This window comes from Daphnia pulicaria, chromosome 6 (genome assembly GCF_021234035.1).
Source record: "Daphnia pulicaria isolate SC F1-1A chromosome 6, SC_F0-13Bv2, whole genome shotgun sequence".
Classification (NCBI taxonomy): Eukaryota; Metazoa; Arthropoda; class Branchiopoda; order Diplostraca; family Daphniidae; genus Daphnia; species Daphnia pulicaria.
In genome coordinates, this window is record NC_060918.1 from 2,417,846 (window position 1) to 2,443,313 (window position 25,468).

The window sequence follows — 25,468 nt, forward strand, 5'->3', positions numbered from 1 at the left end:
CGGCACTAGTTACGTTCGAAAGAATGGTCATTTTGTCATCGGGTACGTCGTTTCTCTTGTCTCCGGGTCATCTCGACTATGAATCTCGAACGTCAATAAAGGCTCTTTCTTCACTCTTTTTTTTTTGTATCCCAAAAGGCACCGCTAGAGAAAAACCATGAAGCACTAGACTCGCAAGGCGGGAGAAGCGCTGTACTCGACGCAATGGTATCTGGAGTGTTTTTATTCTCACGTTGAATATTTTAAAAGCGCCATCATATTTCATTGTCGCCATAATATTTTCCCAACTAGGAATTAATCGATCCCAAGGCGAGTGAACAAGTTCTGGAGCTCATTGTCAAAATAGCGGAACATCCGGCTATTTGAAAACAGATCCATCGAGTCTTGGGTCTATTGTATTATAAGAAGGCGATTTTGTTTTCTTAGCCAATATTGTTTTAACGTTGAGGGTGGGTTTTTTTCTTGGGTTAGAAACTCTGGAAGCGAACAATGCCGCCTACTCTCAAAGGATTGATGCCACTCGCAGTGAATTAGGTTGGATAAATAAAAGATTGGATGACGGAACATGCAAGCAACGAGACGCGTGGGAATACAGACAGCACACTCTAGCTTCTCTGTTACGCAATTTCTTTATTGTCTAGTTTTTTTTCTTCTCCCCATTTATAATATTTTATAATATTTTTCTATCATACATTTTGTGGCAGCCAAAATGTCAGAAACTAATGTTAAAAAAACTCTTGTTCCTTTTTAGAAGAAATATTAAAATGAAAAAAAAAACTCTTGTCGACAATCCTGATCGACAATACCGATGCTTGACAAGTATTAACAATCAGAAGACCATTGAAAGTTGGCGAAGACATACAGAAGCCGCCGTAAAGAATATTGAAGTACGTGACTACGTGTCGAGTATACCTTCGGGAGCGGTGAGACTGTAATAGTAGAGTTGCTGGCGAAGCCCGCGGCCGACTCGGGTGTTGCAACATGTTCAGTGCCGCCTGTATATAGCAAAATTATTACGAAAAGGTTTTTTTCTCTTTTTTTTTTTAATCTAAACGTTTATTCTTTTATAATCGAGTCGATTTTTTTTTTACAATCTGCACGCTAGCGCGTCAAGCCGGTATGGGATTCCAGACTACGTATGTTTGTACCGTGGCTTTTTAAAACAAATCACTTTTTATAGCATAAATATTTGACAGGGTTTTTTTTATGTGTACAGATGGGAAGTACACATAGCCTATGCGACAGTATTTTTTTTTCGATTTGTCCTCTTGTATAGTAGCAACGGTAATGACACGTGTCAGAAACACGCAAGTATATGGTTACAGTAGCTTTTTCATCTGGATTACAACCCAATACACGAAACGGCACAGTGAATTAAAACCAGAAAGAAAATCTATTTTTATTGATGCAGTACTCAGTTATGATGAATAGTTTTACTTAAGATGCTTTAATTTAGAGGAAATTAAATAAACTTAAAATATCTTGCAAAGTTCAACCAATTTTATTGATTTTCATTTTACCTGATGAGGTGATCAGCAACACGACGATGACAATTAGAAAACGCGCTGTTTTCATCGCCGTAATTTCACACTAAAGAGGCAAAGACTTTGATAAAACAAAAAGATGAGATTTCCGGATATAACCAACGGTCGAGTGGACTAGACGTCGAACAAGGAAATAAAGACCTATACAGGCGCGGTCAGCTTCTCTTTTACCTTCTGGATACAAAGTCTCAAGATGTTCCGCGTCCAGCGGATGTTATCAAGAAAAAGGCGGTTTCTGAAGTGCGCGCTTGCGTATTCGATTGATGGCAATCGGGCCATTGCACCTTTTACTTTCTAGTTTCACACTCTCAAGCGTATATATCACTAGGGGAAAGTACACAAATTCTAGCGGGAACGAGAGTCGTCAGCTTTTGGGTGAAAATATAGTCATTTATTTGGCATTGAATTTCCACGATTTCAATTTCTATCTTTTTGGATAAAATTTTAGGGATTTCTATTTCGATGATTTTCTCGATAAAAAATGACGAATCACGGCGAGCAATAAGCATAACATTGAATCGATGGCCGGGGAGATTTTGGGTGGAAAGTGAAAAGAATATCGCAGGCAGATGCACAGCAGCAGCCAAGGTGGCAACCTCGTTAAATATCTCATCAACCGACGGAACGGAAAATTGACGTTCAAGATGCTGGTAATGGTATGTAGCGTTGAAGGTGACGATTCCCATTACGAATCGATGCGTAGACGAGGGGGAAGGGTTTAACGGTCCCGACATCTTTTTCCCTTTTTCCGCTTAAAATAAAGCTACTGTGCATGATGACACACGATCTCGGTATCACTCATCAGACTTCGCGAAGACTCATTAGTCAGGAGTAGCAAATCCCTTTTTCGCCGTCTCGTGATGAACCGCGTCCACTTTCTGACCGTCAAGTACAATGCGCAGAACAATAACAACCAAAATCTGAAAGAATGAGCACGGGCAAATGGAATGGGGAGCAATCGAACGGCTTTCTTGTTGACCAGCGTTGATTAAATTTCTCCCCTTGTCCACCTCGAAATGGTCGGCCCATTGCCAACAAGAGAAAGAATGATCGATGGGAAACACACGCCCAAAAGGAGGAATCGAGAAGGCTGGAAAAGGAGACTAACCACGCCTCTCCTACAAGGTTTGAGGTCACAAACCAATTAGTCGTTAAGTCAGTGCAGGAAAGAAGTTGTGAAATGTTGGATCCAATTCAAATAAACGCTTTTGAAACACAGGGTCCTTCAACAATAGTGTGTATTAGTTAGCTTCATCCGAATTATTCCACGAATCTCCTTACAACAGTTTGAAACATTTCCTGTGGACGATTCAATACGAAAGGTTAAGCAGTTAACAAGATTGTTAAGTTCAAAATTTCAGAAGGTTGGAAAAATCTTAGCGAACAAATCGAAGACAACACAGTGCGTGTTACACCCAAAATAAGCGTCAATCACAAAAATCCGCAAGTGCCAAATTATTCACTTTCTAAACAGTAGGTCACAAGGAAATCAAAATAGGAGGTCAAGAAAAGTGAAAAACAGAAAACAAAATTCAATGCAACTGGCTTCCACGAGACAAAATTTCAGTGTGACGTAGAAATTCTGTGCGAAAAAGAAACGAACGCTCCTCTTTAGTTGCCGACAGGAAGAAAAAAATAAAAAAGTAAGAAAAAGAAAAAAAAAGAGATATAACAAAAACAAACAAGGAAACAAAGAAATTGGAGCCGATCTTTAAACCAATTGTTCTTGGAAACGACTTAAAGAAATTTATTGCATGTAATTTGGTCCTGCAATACCAGAGTGAAATCAAGTTTGTCGTTTTCAGTGTGTGGGACGAGAAGGATCTGTAAAAGACTGAAAACAGAAATGATTTGATGAGTTGGCTGGGAGCCAGGCGACTCGGGATCCCACACTAAAGTCAACTTCCCAATACCGTTGTACTTCTCGTGTGTCATCTTCAATGGTAGTTTTTAATAGTAAAAAGCGGATTTAACGAAAATCGGATAAACCCAAAAGCCGATTAAACGAAAATGCTAACCTTTTTGTCAGTAAAAATTCAACTTACTTCTATGAAGAGGTGGCGAATGATTTCCAGATAAATTAAGACAACGTCAACCGAATGGTCAAGCACTGCCAACACAATTCCATTGACCTCGATCGAACCACTTTTTCCTTTTTCGGATCAAATTAGCCAGATGAAGTTCAGAATGAGTTTCTTGGAGAGCTTTGGCAGCTAATTTCCTTGAATTGCAATTGTCCAACAACCTAGGAAGAAAAAATTAATTGATTGACTTAAATGGTTCTAAAGTTTACGTTAAGGTACGAAAGAAATAATCCTTAAGTCGGAAAGTGGTAGCTAAGTTGGAAGAGCGGTTCAAGGCAGAGAAATACTTTCTCTTTAGTTTTTTCCACAATTTTCCATTTTTTTAGCGAAATTGATATAAACATTTTTTAAATAGTTTCATGCAAAGGATGTAAATATAAAATGTTATAGGGTTTTTTTAACAAAATTCTATTGTTTTTCGGGGTTTTTTCATTTTTAAAGCAGGGTTTTTTTGGGCACTTAAAAAAAAAACTTTAGATTAGGTTTTTTGGCAACGTCCCGGCGTATCCGGTATCCCAGAAAATCAAATTGGAAGCACAAAACCCCATTCGAGCACTGTCAGCCCAAGGGTGCTACCACGCTCAAAGAAGGTAAAAGTGTACACGGTGAAAAATGCCCAAGCAGCAGTTTCGCGACACTGATGTGATCAGTAAAGTGTAAGTTTCGTTTCCATAAAATCTTTTAAAGTTAAGAACTAACCACTTTTTTTTTCTATTCACATTGACAGTGTTAAAGTGAACTTTGGGATAGGAAGCCAACAACAAATACAACAACAGGCCCATATTCCAATAGTGGCAAACGAGCTGTATAATCACGATTCTAGAACACCTGTGCAATTTGGAATGCTGGACAGGAGAATGGTGACTGACTATTTTAAAATTAATGACATAGCGCTGAAATCATTCAATACATTTTTTTTTTTTTTTTCAGGGGATAAATGTTGAAGGTCCACTTTGTACAACATGTGGAAAAGGGCTTCAAAACTGTTTAGGTCATTTTGGTTACATTGATTTACAGCTTCCCGTTTTCCATGTTGGATTTTTCAAAGCTACGATAACTGCCTTGCAAACTATTTGCAAAACTTGCTCTCACGTTTTGCTTGATAAGAAGATGAGAAAGATTTATCGAGCTAAGCTTAGAACCCACAACTTGCCCTATCTTCAAAAGAAAGCACTGAGGAAGCAAATTGTAGAAAAATGCAAAAAAGTAACACGCTGCCCCAATTGCAATGATATCAATGGCACGGTGAAAAAGTGTGGAATGTTGAAGATCTCCCACGAGAAATTTGAAAATTTCAAGAGAGACAGTTCTACGATACAAAAACAACTGGTGGCCTACGATACTGCTGTGCAGTTCAACAAAGAGATTGAACCAATGTTGTCATCTGCTTTGATCAACATTTTGAATCCTCTTGAAGTATTTGGCCTTCTTAAGAGAATACCAGACGAAGACGTTCAGTACATACTGATGAACCCCGAACACGGGCACCCAAAGGACATGATTCTCACCCGTGTTCCAGTTCCTCCTGTTTGCATTCGACCTGCAATATCTTCTAAATCGGGAACAATAGAGGACGATTTAACAAGAAAACTTAGAGAAATTGTCAACTTAAACGAGTTAGTGACCATGAAACTGATTAACGGTGAAAGTTGCTCCAGTCTTATGGAAACTTTTGACGATTTGCAACTGCAATGCGCCCTGTACATCAACGGAGAACTCCCCGGAATCCCGCCGAACCTGCAGCCAAAAACACCATCTCGTGGTTTAGTTCAACGCTTAAAGGGAAAAGAAGGACGCTTTCGAAAAAATCTTTCGGGGAAGGCAGTCGACTTTTGCGCTAGAACAGTCATTTCGCCTGACCCGAATCTGCGGATTGATGAAGTTGGTGTCCCGGAATTGATTGCGAAACTTTTGACTTACCCTACTATTGTTAATGAAGCCAATATCGAAATAATGAGAAAATTGATAAGAAACGGACCAGATATCCATCCTGGCGCCATTTTTCTAAAGGAAAAAGATTCAAAATTGCCAATATTCCTGAAGTACGGAAATCGTCGCGAAACCCTAGCTCGAAACCTGAAGGTAAATTATTGTTTTAAAAAATACATGTTAAACAGAATGACTAACGAGTTAACGACATTTTCCTACAGGTCGGCGATTTGGTTGAAAGGCATATGATGGACGAAGACATCGTATTGCTCAACCATCAGCCTTCGTTGCACAAACTTTCGATTATGTGTCACCGAGCCAAGATTTTGCCGGGCCTCACTTTCCGCCTTAATGAGTGCGTCTGTACACCCTACGATGCAGATTTCGACGGTGACGAGATGAATCTTCATCTTCCTCAAACAGAAGAAGCCCGCGCAGAAGCCTTGATCCTATTAGGGACAAAATCTAACTTAGTGACTCCTCGAAACGGCCAATTATTGATAGCAGCTATTCAAGTAATAATTTAGTCAATCAATGGTGCATAAATGATTGGTGTAATTTAAATTGAAAATAGGATTTCATAACTGGAGCTTATTTACTGACGTTGAAGGATGCTTTCTTCGATCGAGCCAAGACTTGCCAAATGGTTGCATCCATGCTTGCAGGTACGTTTCTCTCATTTCTTTCAGTTTGTTTTACTGAAATCAACTTGCCTTTTTAATAGGTGACGAGGTAAACATGGTCATTAAACTTCCACCTCCGTGTATCCAAAAACCCGCAGCCCTATGGTCAGGAAAACAGATTTTCAGTTTGATTCTTCGTCCTAATCCTGGAGATCGCATTAAAGTTAACCTGAGAACCAAAGGAAAAGAGTATTCAAAGAAGAACGAAGAGTTTTGCGTCAATGACGGGTTTCTGTTGGTCCGTAATTCTGAGGTGTTAGCAGGATGCGTTGACAAATCTACCATTGGATCTTGTTCAAAAATCAACATTTTTTACGTACTTCTTCGCGACTACGGAGAGGATTTCGCTATTCAGGCAATGTGGAAACTTTGCCGAGTAGCTTCTTATTATATGATGAACCGAGGATTCTCTATCGGCATTGGTGATGTAACTCCTGGTAATCATTATTTATTTTATTTATTCATTTTTTTTGTTTCGTAACATTCCTTCGATAATTTACTTAGGTAAAACTTTGCTGAAAGAAAAGCAAAATCTCTTGGACTCTGGTTATTCCAAGTGCGACGAATACATTCGTTTACTCACTATCGGTCAGTTACCTTGCCTTCCGGGATGCAATGAAGAGGAATCTTTGGAATCGAAAATCTTGAAAGGTTTGTTAAATAGTAGTCAGTACTGAATTAATACTTCAAATAATATGTTAACATTTGGTTTATTACTCGTGGAACACAGAACTTTCTGGGATTCGTGACCAGGTCGGAGAAGTGTGCATAAAGGAGCTGCATCCGAGTAACAGCCCGTTGGTCATGTCAAAAAGTGGTTCGAAAGGATCACTAATCAACATTTCTCAGATGATTGCCTGCGTAGGACAACAAGCTTTAAACGGCAAACGAGTGCCCAATGGTTTTGAAGACCGTAGTCTCCCTCACTTTGATCTACATTCGAAAATCCCAGCTGCAAAAGGTTTTGTCTCCAACAGCTTTTACTCCGGACTTTCTCCCACGGAATTTTTCTTCCACGGAATGGGTGGGCGTGAAGGATTGGTAGATAAAGCCTTAAAAACAAGTGATGTTGGGTAGGTTATTCGATATTGACACTAATTGACTGCAGTGATGTGATTAATTTTGTATTTTTTCAAAGTTATGCGCGACGGCGACTAAGTAAATCCTTGGAAAACTTTTGTTGCCGATACGATTCGACTGTGAGGAACTCCTCCGGAGAGGTCATTCAGTTCGATTATGGAGGTGATGGGCTAGATCCTACTTACATGGAAGCCAAAGATCGCCCGGTCGACTTCCAGCGAACTCTTGATCATACCAAAGCCGCTTCCCCTTATCCAGATGAAGAACCTTTGGATGATATTGAACTGAAAGGATCTTTTGACTCGATTATGGAAATAGATGAGTTTAAAACGCTTGGGATTGATTTTAAACATGAACTCAGGTTACTTTTCACTTTTAATAATCCTTTTTAGTAGTATTTCTAACGTCGTGAATATAGAGTTTTTGTCGAGAACCAAGTCAAACGGATTAAATCGGTGCGAGAGATGTACAAAATGGTGGGACGAGCACTACATCCAGTGGAAAAACACCTGGAGCGGATAACCGTTGGCCAATTGGTTGAGTTCTGTGACTTGGCGAAGGAAAAGTACGAAAGGGCTAAAATTGAGCCAGGTAAAAATTTGAAATCCCCCCCCCCCTTAGAAAAATAGCTTAAAATCATGTTTTGCAGGTACTGCCGTTGGAGCTCTTTGCGCTCAAAGTATTGGAGAACCCTTAGCAAAAATGACGTGTAATCCATTTGCTGGTGTTGCTTCCAAGATACCGGGAGTTCCTCGGTATGTTCAATTTTGTGCCATTTTTAAAAAATTACTTTAGTGACAATAGATGATTCATTTAATGGAATTATTTTAGAATTAAGGAAATCATCGATGCTTATAAATCAATCAGTACGCCAGTCATTTCTACTCAGCTTTTAAAAGATGATGACCCGGAGTATGCTCGACGAGTAAAAGGACGGATAGAAAAGACTACGCTTGGAGAAGTATATAAACTAATATCTTAGTCGTTTTATCTTCGTTAACTAGAAATTTTATGTTTCAAGGTAACGGAATACTTCGAGGAAGTCTATAAACACAACGGTTGCTTTTTAATGATTAAGTTGGACGTGAATAGGATCCGATTGCTTAAATTGGAAGTGAACGCAAGTTCCATTCGACTTAGGTAAAATTAATTATCAATGTTCAAATTTTGAGGTATAAATTGCTATTATTTGTTTATTTTTAATCATTTCAGCCTCTGCGATGGAAAGCTAAAGATTAAACCGAGTTTCGTTGCAGTCCTCAATGAAACGGAAATTATAATCAGATGCACTGCATCCACGAAATTGTCGATGAATGACGTTATGCAAAATCTTAAGAGAGAGTTGCCCAAGCAAGTCATCAAGGTGCGGTCTTCAGATTTCTTTTGAATTTTTAATACATAATTATTTTTTCTTTTTTTTATGGCTTCGATAGTATCACTCGAGTGGTAATAAACACTGACGATACGAGAAACCCACCGATGTATTCCTTAGTTGTTGAAGGTAACAACATGCGAGAAGTGATGGCGACTTACGGTGTTAAAGGGTCCTCGACTACATCAAGCAATATTTTTGAAGTTTTCAATACTTTGGGAATCGAAGCTGCCAAGTAAGTTATCTATTTTTTTTTCTTTATAAATATAATTAATAAGTTATTGTTAAATAATTAACTCAGGGAAACGATTGCCCAAGAAATTAAATCGACCATGGAAAGCCACGGCATGAGTGTCGATCGTCGTCACGTCGCCCTTCTTTCAAGTTTCATGAGTCATCGTGGTGAAATTCTGGGAGTCACGAGACATGGATTGGCCAAGATGAAAGAGTCGGTTCTTAACTTGGCCTCGGTAAGTATTGGAACAGATTTTGTTTTTCAACATTCCACCAATAACTCTTATTTCTTGCTAGTTTGAGTGCACCTCCGAACATTTATTTGATGCAGCATATTACGGCCAAGAAGATGAGATTACTGGGGTTAGTGAATGCATCATCATGGGATCACCAATGTCAATTGGAACGGGTTCCTTTAAGCTTATATACAAAACAGAAAGCACCGTTCCACTCAAAACAAGACCACTTATTTTTGACGTTCCAGAATATCACGTCCCTATGGTATAGTGTTTTAACTTAATAATCTGGATGCATGGAGTCAGTTTGCTTGCGTTAAACTTTAATTAGTAGACATTTTTTTACGTACGTTGCTGTGTGCTGTCGTTGTACGATGTTTACTTTTCGTTTGTTTTTTGTATGTGTTTTAAGCCAAGATTACAGAAAAAATTTTGATGAAAACTTTGAAATTTTTATCCTTTTTTTTTAGTTATACACCTTAAGTCAGGCATCAGCAAGTCGTGTGTGATCGTAAGTTGGAAAGTGATCCGGTGTGATACCTAATTGCGGTTTACGAGTCAAAAGCAACACTTGATTTATCTTCATCATGTTACCCGAAGGGTTTCAAACGGTTTCAAATCACGTTTTTTTTAATGGCTTTATCATAGCGTTTGATCATTTTCAGCTGTCAAGTTAGTCATGTGTCCACCAGGTGGCGGAGACGCAGAGTGACGTGGTTCAGCACTACAGTGAAACGAGGCGAAATGAGCGAAACAAATTGTAGCTAATTTTATATTCCTGTGATTTAAAATACCAAATTGAACTTCATATCATATCTAGGTTTATCTTGACCTAGTTTCCTCATTTATATACTGTACCAACTTATTTGTTCAAATTCTAAATGCATATGCTGTCAGTCATTCCAACAAGTTGACTTAGCGCTCAGTCAATTTCCATCCATTGGTCCCATCATGCTGTCGAAAGCCTAAAACTCATGTTTGAAGCACATTTATATTGGAATACAAATGTGCCGAGATAAGGTATTTCCCCATCATTGCTACAAGACCATTACAATTCAGATTTTCATTTAACATAGGTATTCATGCTGATAGGATCTTTTCTGAATCTCACAATTTTGGTGGCGCCCTGCAACATCATGTTTGTTGTTATGGCTGTTTTTACTTTGGCCTAGTAAAAAATTAAAACGAAACAAAAAAGGCAGTTGTATGAATTTTTTATCTCTGATTTAATTGGACAATTTGTGTAGGTGGGCCCAGAAAGCAAGTGAGTTTTAAGCCATATAACCATTTGGCATTCATTTTGAAATGTTGTTGTAGTTTCTAGACCCGTTCCAATCCCCAGCAACATCAATCTGCAGAAGAAAAGGCCAGTTTGCATCGGTTTGCATAATCTTCACTTTCAAAGGTCACGGAGATCATTATGTAAATCGTGTCATGCAGTTGTGTAGAGGTTGGGTGAGAACGGTTTGTGTTACAAAACCATTTGGTATTCATTTTGATATTGGTTTTTGTAGACACATCCCCAGCCACGTCAACCTGCAGAAGGAAAGGCCAGTTTGCATTTCCTTTACTTTCGAAGGTCACGGAGATCATAACGTAAAACGTGTCATGCGACGGGGTAGAGGTTAGGTGAGGACGACACGTGTTGCATCATTATCAAGCAGGTACAATATCCGCAAGGCTTAAGAGGTGGGTCAGGGTGAGAAAAAGTCGTATAAAAGGCGAGAGAAAAGGCGTTGAAATCAGTCGAGTGAGCATCTCCGACACGGCAACAACTGCTGTGCACTATTTGTCACTAAATCGAAATCACGAGTCAATAATCTGTTACTTGTAATTTTTTATCAATTTCTATTGTTTTTCTTATTTCTTAATATGCCAATTAGAAAATATTAATGTTCAAATTGTTTATTGTCTAGTTGCTTAAAAGGAGAGAAAAGGCGAAATAATCAGTTCGTTATTCACGATCTGAGGGCGCTCGGTGCTAAGAAGTTTTTTGGCAAGTTCTGCGCCGGATCTATCGATCACATCAGTAATTAAATTGGACTTGTTCCTAGTTTTTTCGCCATTGCGTCATCACTAGTCCCCCCTTCTTTTTTGTGTGTGATAAATCCATTATTTAGGTATCCGCCAGCTGCAGTGCATTCTACTTAAAGTCGCTCTACTTCTGGGAGTTGAAATTCACGAGAACGTGACGTTTGAAGGACTCGCTGAGCCGCCAGAAGATCAGTCGATCAGTAATTAGCAGCAGCAGCAGCTTTTTGCGTCTCAGAAATGTTATGAGACGTCAGTCTGGATTTTTATGTTTGTGTGTGTTTTGTTTCGTCAACAGAAATAGGTTGGAAGGCTAAAATTAGCCCGGCGGATCATCCAGTCTCGCAATATGAATTTGACGTGCTCATTGGTGCTGATGGCAAGAGAAACACATTGGACGGTATTATTGGAAACACTTAGCCTTGTCCTAAATTTCATATGTCTGACGAACGAATTTTTAAAAATTTCTTTCAGGGTTCAAACGCAAGGAATTCCGTGGACGACTGGCCATTGCCATTACGGCCAATTTGGTTAACAAGAAATCGGAAGCCGAGGCACGCGTCGAAGAAATTTCGGGCGTGGCTTTCATTTTCAATCAAAAGTTCTTCAAAGAACTCAACACCGTCACTGGCATCGACCTGGAAAACATCGTCTACTACAAAGACGAAACCCATTACTTTGTCATGACGGCCAAAAAGCAGTCGCTGCTCAGCAAAGGGGTCATTATTCAGGTATATATAACATTTGGCAGCTATTCCAATCTTGGAATTCCATCCTTGAAAAATCATTGACGTCTATACTTGTTATCTATTAGGACTTCCCGGACACGGTGAAGCTATTGTCGATCGAGAATGTTAATAAAGAGGCCCTGATGGACTATGCTCGTCAAGCGGCCGATTTCTCCACCAATTATCAGCTGCCACACTTGGACGTTGCCGTCAATCATTACGGCCAGCCGGATGTGGCCATGTTTGACTTCACTTCCATGTTTGCGGCCGAGAACGCTTCAAGGGTGCTAGAAAGACACGGCCACAAAATGCTCATGTGCCTGGTGGGTGACAGTTTACTGGAGCCGTTCTGGCCGACAGGCTCGGGATGTGCGCGTGGCTGGCTGAGCTCTTTCGACGCCTGCTGGGCCATCCACTCTTGGTCTAGTGGTCGGATGACTCCGCTGGAGGTCCTCGCCGAGCGAGAGTCCATTTACCGCCTGCTGGCTCAAACAACGCCCGAGAACCTGAACAAAGATTACAGTGCCTACACCGTCGAGCCTCAAACACGCTACCCCAATCTCAACATACGAACCTGTCTCGATATCCAGGTCAAATCACTCTACGACACGGATAACTTGGCCGAGCTGGCCAGACCTGTCAAAGCTCCCGTCGAGGAGGGAACTCGGAAAAGAACTAAACGACGTAAGATTAAAAAGGGTGAATTAACGCTGTTGGGGTTAGACATTGTTGTTCATTTTTGATTTGTTTCTTTTGCAGCCGACTCTTTCATTCACCCAGATACGTTATTGGTGTGGCTCAAGAAGCAGATTGCACTCTACGATATCACTATCACAGATATGACGAATTCATTTCAAGACGGCCTTGCCCTCTGTGCTATTATCCATCGATATCGCCCCGATCTGCTGGATTTCGCCTCACTGGATCCAGCAAATGTGGCCGTTAATAACCAACTGGCTTTCGACATCCTTGAAGAACTTGGCGTTCTTCCTGTAAATACCCTTAATCGAACTATTGACCGGGAATCGGCATTAACGCACTCGATTTCTCTTTTCTTAGGTGACCACCGGTTACGAAATGGCTCAGTTGGCCGTCCCTGACAAACTGTCCATGCTGTCCTATCTGACACAAGTTCACGAATTGTTCTGTGGGGAAATTCCTTGCGTCAAACAACCTAAAAGGGTCAGCAGCTTTTGCTATGAATCACGCAACAACATCAACAACTTTTTCTTTTCGCAGGAACTGACCGAGTCTGAGGAGGACATTTTGGGAGCAGCTTCTCTGAAACGGCCAACTGCCATTTGTTCTGCCGGCCAATACCAACGCGCCGCAGCTCAGAGCAAAGCCACAACGCGAACGTCGACGTCCAGCAAGCGGAAAACGTTGGAACGCGTAGCGACGGCAGAGGCGCCCAGCAGCACACTCAACCGGACCGGAGGTGACCGCAACAAGGCCGACATGTCTTTGCGCAAAGCCCGCAAGCGTCGCAGTACCGACCGTTCCTTACACAACACCGCGGTAAGTGCTGATACTCGCCCCCCCACTGGCGGGCTTTTGTTTCTTTCCCATTCTGGTTATATTATATACACAGTGAACCGAACAATGGTAGTACATCCAACAAACAAAATCCCAAACGGGCCTGCGAGCTCATATTTTTCCCGGTTTGGCTGCGTGCCCAAATTTGGTGCGAAAATTGTATCCTCCTCACATGTTGTTAAACGTGCGTTGGGGGTTCAGGAACGCGGTCAAGTCCAGCAAGAGATAGCCGCAAACCGGTTGGACCGAAAGCAACGGGCGGCAGCTTTCCTGCGCCTCCGATTCGATAGAAGTATGCAGATGTTGCAAGCCGGTGGCGATCCGGACGACGAGCCGGGCGGATTCAGCAAGGCCACAGAAAGACAGATGAAGGCTGATCGCGACCTCCAGGATATTTCCCTATTCATTTACCGACTCGAGTCAGATTTCGAGGATAAGAGGTGCCGACTGGAGAAGATGTTGTCCGGTTTCAACCCCACCGTAAGCCTCCAAGGCAATATCTGTGCCTTTGTGCATCCACAACATGCTATCCACATTTTCATTTTTTGAATAGAAAGCATGACGCACAAGTTGAAGCAAGCCAGCAGTCGACGCGTTTGCTGTACAATCCTTTTTCTCCCACTTTCGTAACACACAAACCCCCTCCGGCTCCACGTGATTGGCAGTTGTTGTATTGTTGTCGGGAACCAACTATAGCTAGCCCCGAATTTCTAGACATGCATCTAACTCATCCATATTCAATCTGCCGGATTGAAAATATCTAACTCCCTTACCTCCCATGGCGAGCATGCCCAGTTTGAATACTAACTCGAGAGAGTGGCGCACGGTGTTTTCTTTTTTTGTGTCTTGTGTACGTTCATTTGTTTTGCGCTGGAAAATGTTCGCCAAAGTTTGACGTCGCCGTGTTTCCGTTTGATCGATTGTCTTGTCTCTCTCATTTTTCACTGGTTTCTCTGTTTTACAGGACCGCAATGCCAAGCCCGGCCGTGGTAGCGGTGCAGAAGGTAGCGAATCGCTGAGTAATAAAGTCCGTGATTTGGAAGCCAAGCTGAGAGGCAATCGCCCAACTGACAAGAAACCCAAAGATCTAATCCGAGCCATAGGTAACACAAAAATGACTTGTTGTTTGTTTTTAGTTTTCTTATCTTGTTGTCCTCGAGCTCGAAGATGAATTGCCATTTTCTGACTTGTTTCATGATTTATTTCGTAGGAAAATTGGATAGGAGCGACTGGCAACTTTCTGCTTTGGAGAAGAAGATTGAAGAGAACCAGACACCTGGTGGGGTGAAAGATCCGCACATGCATGATAACAAAGTGCCCAAATGGAACAGGGACGCGTTCACTGATAAGGTGTCCTGATTTTTAATTTTGTGACATCTGGTCCCGTGTCGTCATATTTGTCTTTTTTCCTTTTTTTAAATTTTAGTTCGAAGCGATCAATCGCCGGATTCACGGTTTACCTGCAGAAGCCGTCAACGAAAAGTACGTCAACCTGGAACGCGGTATGAAGCAGCTGCAGAGGAAGCTCAAAGAAGGCAGTGTGCTGGATACGGGCCATCGAGGCAGCAATAAGGTTTCCGCCATGGCTCAGCAGCTGTCCAAAAAGGTGCCGGAAGTGTCCAGTGTGAATGATCAGGCGGAATCTTTCAGACCCAAGCCGGTGCTCAATCTTCCTCAGCAAGGAGGCTCGGAGACGTGCCATTTTTGCAGCAAACGCGTCTACCTGATGGAACGCATGAGCGCCGAAGGTCGATTCTTCCATCGCGGCTGCTTCCGTTGCGAGTACTGCGCTTCGACGTTGCGACTCGGAGGCTACGCTTTCGTCCGCGACGACCTCCTCGGCGGCGTCTTTTTCTGTATGCCGCATGTGTCCATGTTGTACTACATGCGCAACAAAATTCTGACGGGCCGCAACGGCGAAACTTGCGTTGACGGCCAAATTGAACGAAGAATTGCCCAGCCCGTTGCTGCCCAACCAAACAATCAACTTCTCAACATGTAACTAAATTTCCGTCTTATTTATTTGATAGGAACCGTAGTAATAATGTTTAAAATTCAATTTTTGAGTAGTGCGGATAAGCCAATCGTGTTTGAGCCGATCAAGAGCCCTCTAGTCCAGGCTGCTGTCCAGGCTGCCGATCTCGACTTCCGGCGAGATGGCACTCCGGAAAGAGTGGAATTTGAAAATTCCATCGCCGACGAGACGGCCAAAGAAGATCAACTGAGCGAAATCGACGAAGACGAATGGACTGACCACAATTTCGGCAATTCCGTCCATTCTGGCACGGAAGATGAAGCCTCATCTTTGGACGATTCAAGGTACATTCTATCTTGTCCTCCATTAAATTTTGGTGTGGTTATAAATCTGAGTGATCTTGTTTCTAGTTCCGACGATGACGAAGACGACGAGGAAGGGGGAGAAGAAGTTTCCAACGAAAATCTGATGGAACTTGACAGGCCTTTGACTGCAGACGAAACTCGAAGACTTGCCGAATCGTGGAAGAAACGCTATTCGACCGAAGCGTCCGATCGCAATCCACAGGAATGTCAAGAACCGCTTCACGAAAGCATTCCTGAAAGTACGTTTCGATTTAGAAGTTATATGCATCGAATAAATATTGACAATTGGTTGAGTTTAGATGAAGAAGAAAACAACGTCCGGATTGATGTCCCGGCCTTCCCGCTTGCATCCGAACCCATCCACAAGAAATCCAGTGAAGAAGCAACCAGTTCCGATACAGAGGTATAAACCTTCGAGCTTGCATCTCTGTTTAAATCAGTTATTATATAGCTGATTTGTTTGGTTTTACAGATGGGTTCCGATGAGGAGTTGGAATTGGAAGATGAAGAGGAGGACGATGAAGGAGAGTATGAAGAGGAGAGCGAATACGAGAATGGCGAAGAGGAGGAAGACGAAGATGATGAAGACGAAGAAGATGAAGAGGATGAAGAAGACGACCGAGATTCTGCTACGGAAATTGAAACTGATTCTGAATTTGATCAGAACAGCAATGCCGACGTACGTTTAGGACTTCAAGGAATCCCTACTATCGTTGTCAACGAATCAGAGGCTGAGCAGTTGAAAAAGAGCACTGACCAGCTGGCCAACGGTAATGGATTGGACAGTCATCCGGTAGCGGAAGTGGAAGCCGAACCATTGGAACAGATGCCACCCACCAGATCCACGAAGGGAGATCCCAAACCCATCTACGTTGATCAGTACATATCACTTGAAAATGCTCGACCACTCCAGCGGACGCTATCCCATGAAGATAGCAGAAATGCTGATTCGGCGACCGCACCTGGCCGTTCGGGAGTCTTGGCCTATTTGCGTCGCCACGAACAGCTAGAAAGGTCGCCTTCTACCAATATGGTGGCCTCTAAGAACTCGCTGGAACTCAAGAAAAAGTACATGATGGATTATGGAGGCTCTACAGGCTCGCTGGCACAAAAATCTGCTTCGACCACCAATCTCGATAGTAAGCTGAGGAGCTTTGTGGACACCATTTCCGAGGCCCAGAAAAAACTTAATCCGGCCCCTCAGCCCAGCGTTCCCATGCAGGTTGGAATTCGAAAATATTTTATTAAAGTGGTGATTTGACTTTGATTAAACATTTCTTGTCGTTTTAACAGGTGTTCTTACAGAACACGGCCAACATTTTCCAACCAGGGCCACGTCAAGTGCCAAACGTTTTACCTGTCGAAAAAACTAACGAACCTGCTCAACCGGTTCTCAGTATTCCAAAAGAAATGCCGCCAGAGGATTTGGAGTGTTTTGAAAAGGAACCTCCAACTCCGACCAACAGTGAACCCCCAGCTGAAGCGATTGCTGCAATCGAATCCGCTGAAATTGTAGCGGTCACGCCGAGCGACAGCGGCTCCGCCCAAACAAATGGAAACATCGCCAGCGAAGTCACTAGCAGTGACACCGAATCAGAAGAATCCAAGGAGGAATCTAATCGGGACGCGACTTCAGATTTCGACACGGATTCTGAAGCGGATTCATCCGAACCACCGTACGAAGCGCTCAACCAGTATGTTGCTTTGCCCTTCCTCCTCCTCCCGTTGTTTCACACATTCTTTTGTTTCTCCTCGCTCCCTGTTATTTTCCTTATTAATTCTTTAATAGTGGTTGTGGTTTCGTTTCACTGCCGTTCTTCCCGCTCTTCGTTTTCCTTACCCAGTAGTAGTAGTAGCTTTACCTTATCTATTATTATGCTTATTCTTTCAAATCGACCTGCGCTCAAATTTCTTTTTTCTACGTTACCTGACAATGTTTTAAAGTCGGCCTCCGGGAGAATTTTTTTTTTTTTTTTTTCGTTTCTAATCTTAGTCAATCCTACCGGTAAATCTTATTCTCTTATTCTTTATTTTGCGTCCCGTCTGAATCGTTTTCTATTTTGGGCTTTTCAACCACAAAATGTGTCTGACGAGCCAAGTGAAGTTAATATCCGAATTGCTTGATTGGGATGCCAAAATGACATGCAATCTAGTCTAACTAGAAACTATCTGCTGGATAAAAACAAGCGCAAAAAAGAAAAGAAAAATCCATCCCCAAAGAATCGAGTTGTAATCGTAACGCCGTGAAACAGTCCGATCAGCTTTTAAAAATCGCCGTTCAATATTGCCTTGAAATAATCTTCGTGTCCGTTAATTTTGTTTTCTTGTAATTTAAATTTAGAATAGTGAAGTGTGCTTTTATCATTTGCCTGTAAGCGCTTTTGAAGGAATAAGCAGTCGAAGATAATTTAGACTTGTCAGAGACACAATTAACCGGAAGCAACCTCTTTCTCTTGTGTTGTCTGGCTCTCCCCATTGCAGGTACCGTGAAGAGGACAAAGACCTGGAAACTCAAATGCTTGCCAAAGGCTTGCGGCTAGCTACGCTTCGCCAACGAAAGGAATCCCAAGTCTGATGATTATGAAACCGTCTAAAACACCACGTTTTAAAGAGGAGGATGTTTGTAAACATTTGAATTTTTTTTTTCCCTTTTATTTCTATCCTCCTCTCTTATTATCGAGTCTCTTCTGTCCATGGGATTCCATCCGTTCTGCGTAAGAACACCTCGACTTAAAACAAAAGTAGTCAATTTTTTTTGTCAAAATTTTTTTCATGAGAGGCCGCTTCCAAAACGTTGGTTAAATTGCTAGTCATTCATTGAAATGAATTGAGCCTTTGGACTGAAAAATGAGATTCACGCAGTCTGCGCTCCTTGGTGGCTGTCTTAAAAAAAAAAAAAAAAACACATAACCTTGTTTGATGGAATAATAACTTTGTTAACAACAATTTTTTGGGGGCTAGACGTACGTGAGGGGGGTGGTTATTAATGATTATCAGCCAACCGTGGATAACGCGTGCTGTAAGATGGGGTGGCGGCATTATCAGTGATAATAACTCATCAATTTGTGCATGTTGTTGAGCTTTTTTTCCTGTTTGTTGAATTAACGCCGACAAAAACTCGATAAATTGTTTCATTTCTCCCCTCCCTCGAAGAGAGTGTGCGTGTTGTGCAATGCTTTTGGCAGCTGGACCTCATTGTTTTTCATGTCATTCATGAACCGAAGTGAAGTTACCTTTTTTTTAACCTGCCTTTTTCTGTTTCTCGTTATATATCCTCTTTTATGGTTTTTCTGTATCCGTCGCTTTTCAACTTAACCAAACGATTTACTTCTTCGTATATACCTTCATGAAACAAACTGACTGATCAAATGTTTCCCTTTTTGTCTTTTGTTCCTGATCGATTCGGACTTACCATGAGATTGATACTCCTTAAATTTTTGTTTTTTCCCCCCTTATTTGTTTGTTTCATCCTTTTTTGAAAAAAAAATTAAACATTGCCGAGTGCTAAAAAGATTGGCTTTGCCGTCATGCCTTGTATGACTTATGCAAGCAGACCCTCCCAAATATACATGACATCATTCGATCCTGAAACGAAATTATAATCATTTTAAAAAACATTTGTATATTCGTCTGAGCGATCGGATAAGACGACTTGTTAATACAGCAAAGATGTATCAATCACTTTCGTTTGTCTCGCTCCTGTCCTTGTATACCTAAAACTAGACAAATATTTTAAATTTCCAGGACGACGGGTGTCTCTGGTGCCTAAGACGACGAAATATCTCCACTTGTCACGTCAAGGTTAAAACGTCCAGACACATAAAAAATTATGCTAAGCAACTGTGATTGCTATGGTTTGATTATATCATTTTAAGGCAGTTATTCAATTTTGAATTTTATTTCTGGTTATCACTATCACGGAACGGGTTAGATAGTGCTTTCCATCCGCAGTTTTTCTTAATTTATTCATTCAAATGGTTACCGCACGAGAATGAAAATTAGGAGAAGTGAAGGGAATCAACGAAAAATCAATAACAAATTTACTGGCAAAGATAACTAATTGCACTTTTTCTCTAAATTCAGTGACCTGAAATTAGTCTCGATGTGCTTGACAAATGAGATTCTTTTTACTGCGACGACTTAGAGCCATGGAGACGTGACAGCAGCAATACATGACCATTACAATACACAGTAGCCTCAAGATTCCGCCTGTGAAAAAGCGTGGATAATAAATGCATTTCAATGCACTAATCAATTATGAATACCTTCGTAAACAGCTTTTTGGGTCAAGACGTAGCCAACTTTGGCATCCGTAAAGAAACAAAAATTGGAAAGTGCTGACACGAGGAGAAGTGGTGAAGCTACAGCTGCTTGGAAACGTAGCCAATTGGGCGTGGACCAGTTTGCCTGTCAGAATACCAACAAAAATTTATTCTATTACATAACATGAACATCAGCTCCGTTCAAGTCCGTACTTTCCAATTTGCAATAGGCCAGCAAGTAGAGGGATATTTGGCCATTGTTTCCAGACAAATGCCAAAGTAATTTGACACACACCAAATCACCTAAGTAACAATAACAATTTAAACCATTGGAAAATCTAGAGATAACTAGAAAAGGTTGTACCACTGCAGTTGAAGCTCCATGCCATATACAGACAAAACCAAAACATAAAGCCGTTCCCATCAACTTCGCCCAGACTTTGTCTGAAGTCCCTTTGAATGGAATGTAGATGTAACTAAGAAATAAAATGAAGTAAAATCAATTACAAAATGAAATTTATAATTAAGCTTATGGTTTTTTACTGCAGCATGAAATTGTACAGTCCTCGATCAAAATCGCGCCACATTTGGGAATAGAGATGAATTCGTCCTACACATTTGGGAGGAGGAGGTGAATCAATATGATCCAATTTCGCCAATGAGGATGGCAATCCGTACAAAACCAAATATTTGGTCATGAAAAACTGCCCAAGCGTGTAACCGAGTCCTGCAGCCGACCAAATATCCAAGTGCCGAACAATTCCTGGTAACGAAAGAATTGTGATGCTACTGCACTGAGTAAAATCAAAATAATGAAAATACCAATGTGATATTGCAACGCGGTATGATAAAAATAATGTAAGGCAAACTGGTGAAAGAACCACCAAAAGAGGTAGCGCGCGATGAGTGCTATGCTCTTAGTTACGTGAATTAAACTACAATTCTGACTCACAGGATTTTCTAGCTTCAAAAAGGGAAAGAAATACAAAATTCTTCAGAATCATGAAACTGGTAAATACAGATGTTGTACTTACAGATGCTTTAAATTCCCGATAAAGCATTAACGGCCCCGTTGGCAATAAGGGAAGATAGAAGCAATAGTGGTAAAACTTCATAAATCTATTTTTGTAAGCATCGGAGCGACTATCAACCAAATAACTGATTGAACGAGCATGAGTCCATGCCAGAATTACCGTGAATAAATACTCTTGAGTAGAATTATCTTCAAATAGATCTGTCTTTCATTCAAAGTCTGTTTTTAACTTCAATGAATAACTTGTAATAATTTAATTCAAGATTATCTATACTTACTTTGAGCTCTGAGAATAAAGAAGAGTGCAATGTAAGTGTAAAGCTTATACAGACAAGCCAAACAAAAGCTAATGAAAAGAATTTTAAAATCCATAGGAATAGCACTGGTTGGATAAACATGAAGACTGTTAGTTGCAGTCCAAGCATGCTCCATAGCCAACAAAAAGACATGGCTGTACTGATTATAGATACTGATTGTGGATACTTTCTTTTGATTGTCAAACTAATGATTAGGTATGGGATGACAAATTTTAACCACTTAAAAAAAATGGGAGTCCACATTTTCCATTCGAAGTCAGCTGTATCTACCTGACGACCAATCCATTTCCAGCCAGAGACCAGATCTTCTGCAAGATATTGGGAAAATCCTATTTTATAAAAAGGAAATCATTGAAATAACAACTGGTTTTTAACTTAAATAAAATAATTTAATATTTTTTACTGTCACTGGCTAAATGAAACTGATACATGGAGTAGAGCACCGATCCTGTCCATGTAAGGACATAAATAGTTAACTCTATTGAACTTTGATCTGTCATTTCATATGATTTAAATACACAGAATTTTTGACGTCCTATTTATTTGAAAGCTCTCCGCGCCAACTCAAAGCAAATGTATTGTCATCCGTTGATCCGAATCGTTTGTTATTGTTTTATACATGGTTTGAGTTCGTCGTCTGCAACAACGTTGCCAAGCACACAGCCACACACAAAAAAACTGAGCGAGAAGCGGGTAGGGTCTGATGTCTGAATTTGCTGGTCGTTTTCCAAATGTAAGGGAAGCAATTAAAGTTGTGTTTACCTTCAAATTGAAATAGCATGAAAGCAGAAATAGGAAAAAACAATAAAATAAACATTCAAATTCAAATGCATTGTAATTCACAATGGTCGAGATCTGTTATTTACACGCACAAGACAAGCTCCGTTCTGCACAGGATTAGTTTTCCCCCCAAATATTACAATCATCATTCCATTCACAGAAACTCCATGGTATATTTCTACAATGGCTTTGTCTAGATCTTTCAATTTCGCTTTGCGGTCCAGCTCTCCTTTTTCCAAAGAAGTATGAACAAGGGTGAAGTTGTTGTTGAAACGTGAACGTGATGTTACTGTTACGGCTTCATTTAAATCACTAGCAACGAGCATTTGAACAGGCTCTGCCAATGATTCTTCATCTTTTTTTCTCTTGACAACAGCCGAATTGAGTTTAAGTAATCCTGGGCGATAAGACTTTTCTACAGAAGGGTGTGTGGTGATTAACGTTGCACTCTTGTTGTGACTTTGAATGAAAGTAAAGAGCTTCATATGAATGAGATTATCCTGGTTATTTCCCTGTAAATAGAACACGTGAATCAAATTATCCACGCAACTCACGCAAATGTGTACACTGTGTTATACGGTGTGAAATTAAACGAACCTCCGCTGACGAATGAGGAAAGGAATCCCTAATTAGAATAACATCTCCAAATTCTGTTCCCATTTTCATCTTCTTTTGTACTAGCTCCATTGCAGCAATTGCATCTTCTGTCGGGTCATGACCATCTGAAGAATCCTGAATGCGACGGCCACAGAATGAAGCCGCCCGTTGCCGCTCGTGTAATCGAGCCAGTTCTCCTTCTAAGCGCGCGATTTCCTCCGTTTTGTCATCGATGATACGAGACATTTGGGCTGTTTCACCACCTACATCTTGTAAACGGGATTCAAGTAGAGCGATATTTTGCGTCATCGAGCAATACCACTTGTCCGATCGGTAATCCCTATAAGAGTCGAGCCAAAGTGGAAGAAAACGGGCGTCCTTGTGTGCGGTTATAACTTGAGTTCCCATGAATTGATTTTCATCCCAGTTTATAACAAACTCAAATTTGCGATACTTATCCAAGGAACGAATTACGTAAGCATCGTTGTCAAGATAGATTCCTCCATATTTCATTAAAACATGTATTCGGCCAATATCACTTCCGTGGTAAAAGCGCCATCCTTCATTCAATTTTTGACCGAAGATTTCAGCGGGAGCTTCAAGAAAGAACACTTTAATCCGTGACTATAGATCCTCGTCCTGTTTAACCAAGCCCCAGTACTTCCCTGTGAATTGAACATCCTCCACATCGGTGTGAAAGAAAAACTGATCCGGTTTGTGATTGCGCATGGCAGCTAGCAGCACCATGTAATTGACAAAATTCAACTCGAATGTTTGGAAGCGGATGAAGTGTATAATGTTGGGTACAATAAAGTGCTCGGCACCTGTCACATTATCGAAATTGTCGAATATTGACTTGTGTGATTCCGTATCGTCAGGCTTCTTTTCGGCGCGTTTCTTTTCAGCGATAGCTGACGTGTACAGTTGTCCAACAGCAGGCGCAGAGATTTTTACAGGATTTGTGAAATAGATTGTTGTAAAGAAGATGGTGGCGATAAATAAAAATACATACAGGCTACGGGATTTGAAAAATTTCGGGGAAGTTAAAACCATTTTCCATCTGAAAATGTATTCGTTATTCGTTAAGAATAAACAATTTTTATGAGAAAAAGAATCTAACCACTCTACCACTGAGTTGAGCTAACCGATTTGAAGTACCCTACGACGGAGAGTATCTCGTCTGAATGCGTACTAAATGTTTACATAAGACATGTTATCATCGTTATCATGCTGCATACGCTCCAAGTGGATTTGCAAGAACAAATTTTTCTTTAAAGTTAAAAGTATAACATAAGTTTGTGTTCTATTTAGCACAACCGAAGCACTGAATCAACACCCCATCTTAGTTATTTGCGGTTCCTCGGCTGATTATGAGAATTTATGTACTAAAACTAGTGACTTTAAAGAATTTAACTTAAACTCTACCGGCACCAGTACTCTACCGGAGTCCATGACCAAACTGCACGTCCCGTTTCTCCCACGGCATACAAAGCATTGAAACATAAAATTTCTAGTTAACGAATCTAGAATAGTTAGGCAGCACTCCTTCTACCTTTTCAACCACGAACAGCAGATGCGAACAGGGAAGTCGGTAAGATGTTGCAAACCAACATGTACAACTTGCGAAGTTTGCTGGTATGTTGTGCTCTCCCGACTTCGAAGACACTACATATGACGTAGGGCCCTGCGTCTAAAAAGTAGTTCACATTTAGCAACAGATTTTTTTCTTTAGATATTGACCAATAGTTACCACTATCATAGCGTATGTTGTTGTGGGTTTTTCTGATTGTTTCTGGACTAGGTTCCATCCAAAAGGTGTTAAATATTCTCTTAGCGCGGCCAATCTCGGTGGTAAAATAGAGATGAGGAACCTAATTTCAGATTCAAGAGACTTGACATCGCGATCAAGCAATCTAGTCGTAGCAATGTCCAGCAACGCTTATTCGTTATTCGTTAAGAATAAACAATTTTTATGAGAAAAAGAATCTAACCACTCTACCACTGAGTTGAGCTAACCGATTTGAAGTACCCTACGACGGAGAGTATCTCGTCTGAATGCGTACTAAATGTTTACATAAGACATGTTATCATCGTTATCATGCTGCATACGCTCCAAGTGGATTTGCAAGAACAAATTTTTCTTTAAAGTTAAAAGTATAACATAAGTTTGTGTTCTATTTAGCACAACCGAAGCACTGAATCAACACCCCATCTTAGTTATTTGCGGTTCCTCGGCTGATTATGAGAATTTATGTACTAAAACTAGTGACTTTAAAGAATTTAACTTAAACTCTACCGGCACCAGTACTCTACCGGAGTCCATGACCAAACTGCACGTCCCGTTTCTCCCACGGCATACAAAGCATTGAAACATAAAATTTCTAGTTAACGAATCTAGAATAGTTAGGCAGCACTCCTTCTACCTTTTCAACCACGAACAGCAGATGCGAACAGGGAAGTCGGTAAGATGTTGCAAACCAACATGTACAACTTGCGAAGTTTGCTGGTATGTTGTGCTCTCCCGACTTCGAAGACACTACATATGACGTAGGGCCCTGCGTCTAAAAAGTAGTTCACATTTAGCAACAGATTTTTTTCTTTAGATATTGACCAATAGTTACCACTATCATAGCGTATGTTGTTGTGGGTTTTTCTGATTGTTTCTGGACTAGGTTCCATCCA

General features: G+C 40.9%; 3 protein-coding genes and 1 long non-coding RNA gene across 4 annotated transcripts; 3 read left to right on the forward strand and 1 right to left on the reverse strand.

Moving 5' to 3' along the window:
- Positions 1 to 135: 135 nt before the first annotated feature.
- LOC124343030 lies at positions 136 to 557 on the forward strand. Its single transcript, XR_006919112.1, has 3 exons — positions 136 to 207; positions 292 to 388; positions 472 to 557. It is a non-coding gene; the product is annotated as an uncharacterized LOC124343030 (long non-coding RNA).
- Positions 558 to 4,240: 3,683 nt separating this feature from the next.
- LOC124344490 (DNA-directed RNA polymerase III subunit RPC1-like) lies at positions 4,241 to 9,571 on the forward strand. The gene is made up of 17 exons (XM_046798043.1): positions 4,241 to 4,284; positions 4,356 to 4,488; positions 4,559 to 5,710; positions 5,779 to 6,072; positions 6,132 to 6,222; positions 6,282 to 6,677; positions 6,745 to 6,891; positions 6,971 to 7,313; positions 7,379 to 7,681; positions 7,739 to 7,911; positions 7,970 to 8,075; positions 8,152 to 8,281; positions 8,342 to 8,460; positions 8,533 to 8,683; positions 8,743 to 8,927; positions 8,994 to 9,162; positions 9,224 to 9,571. The coding sequence occupies exons 1-17, from the start codon at positions 4,241 to 4,243 to the stop codon at positions 9,431 to 9,433; spliced, it is 4,146 nt and encodes a 1,381-aa protein (XP_046653999.1). The 3' UTR covers positions 9,434 to 9,571.
- A 596-nt stretch (positions 9,572 to 10,167) lies between these two features.
- On the forward strand, positions 10,168 to 19,478 carry LOC124344491 (F-actin-monooxygenase mical2-like). Its single transcript, XM_046798044.1, has 22 exons — positions 10,168 to 10,182; positions 10,239 to 10,300; positions 10,410 to 10,426; positions 10,480 to 10,532; positions 10,792 to 10,826; positions 11,079 to 11,191; positions 11,283 to 11,396; positions 11,492 to 11,593; positions 11,668 to 11,924; positions 12,008 to 12,605; positions 12,681 to 12,913; positions 12,981 to 13,103; positions 13,161 to 13,439; positions 13,659 to 13,937; positions 14,422 to 14,560; positions 14,668 to 14,807; positions 14,884 to 15,455; positions 15,525 to 15,776; positions 15,843 to 16,036; positions 16,097 to 16,200; positions 16,270 to 17,019; positions 17,091 to 19,478. Exons 1-22 carry the CDS (start codon positions 10,168 to 10,170, stop codon positions 17,919 to 17,921), a joined length of 5,262 nt encoding a protein of 1,753 aa, XP_046654000.1. The 3' UTR covers positions 17,922 to 19,478.
- Positions 19,479 to 19,744: 266 nt separating this feature from the next.
- LOC124344373 (protein-cysteine N-palmitoyltransferase HHAT-like) lies at positions 19,745 to 23,093 on the reverse strand. Its single transcript, XM_046797918.1, has 10 exons — positions 22,787 to 23,093; positions 21,813 to 22,701; positions 21,371 to 21,738; positions 21,094 to 21,297; positions 20,882 to 21,023; positions 20,603 to 20,822; positions 20,424 to 20,535; positions 20,273 to 20,362; positions 20,063 to 20,204; positions 19,745 to 20,006 (listed from the first exon to the last, which is right to left on the reverse strand). The coding sequence occupies exons 2-10, from the start codon at positions 21,907 to 21,909 to the stop codon at positions 19,891 to 19,893; spliced, it is 1,491 nt and encodes a 496-aa protein (XP_046653874.1). The 5' UTR covers positions 21,910 to 22,701; positions 22,787 to 23,093; the 3' UTR covers positions 19,745 to 19,890.
- Between the last annotated feature and the right edge of the window lie 2,375 nt (positions 23,094 to 25,468).

Coding starts and splice junctions, on each gene's coding strand:
- LOC124344373 (XM_046797918.1), bottom strand. CDS start 21,909: ATGACAGATCAAAGTTCAATAGAGTTAACTATTTATGTCCTTACATGG. Junction 20,823..20,881: donor CGCGTTGCAATATCACATTG/GTATTTTCATTA, acceptor TTTCGTTACCAG/GAATTGTTCGGCACTTGGAT. Junction 20,007..20,062: donor CCAAAAAGCTGTTTACGAAG/GTATTCATAATT, acceptor GCTTTTTCACAG/GCGGAATCTTGAGGCTACTG.
- LOC124344491 (XM_046798044.1), top strand. Junction 13,104..13,160: donor GCGTCAAACAACCTAAAAGG/GTCAGCAGCTTT, acceptor TTCTTTTCGCAG/GAACTGACCGAGTCTGAGGA. Junction 17,020..17,090: donor AGCCCAGCGTTCCCATGCAG/GTTGGAATTCGA, acceptor TCGTTTTAACAG/GTGTTCTTACAGAACACGGC.
- LOC124344490 (XM_046798043.1), top strand. CDS start 4,241: ATGCCCAAGCAGCAGTTTCGCGACACTGATGTGATCAGTAAAGT. Junction 4,489..4,558: donor GAATGCTGGACAGGAGAATG/GTGACTGACTAT, acceptor TTTTTTTTTCAG/GGGATAAATGTTGAAGGTCC. Junction 8,282..8,341: donor AAAAGACTACGCTTGGAGAA/GTATATAAACTA, acceptor TTATGTTTCAAG/GTAACGGAATACTTCGAGGA.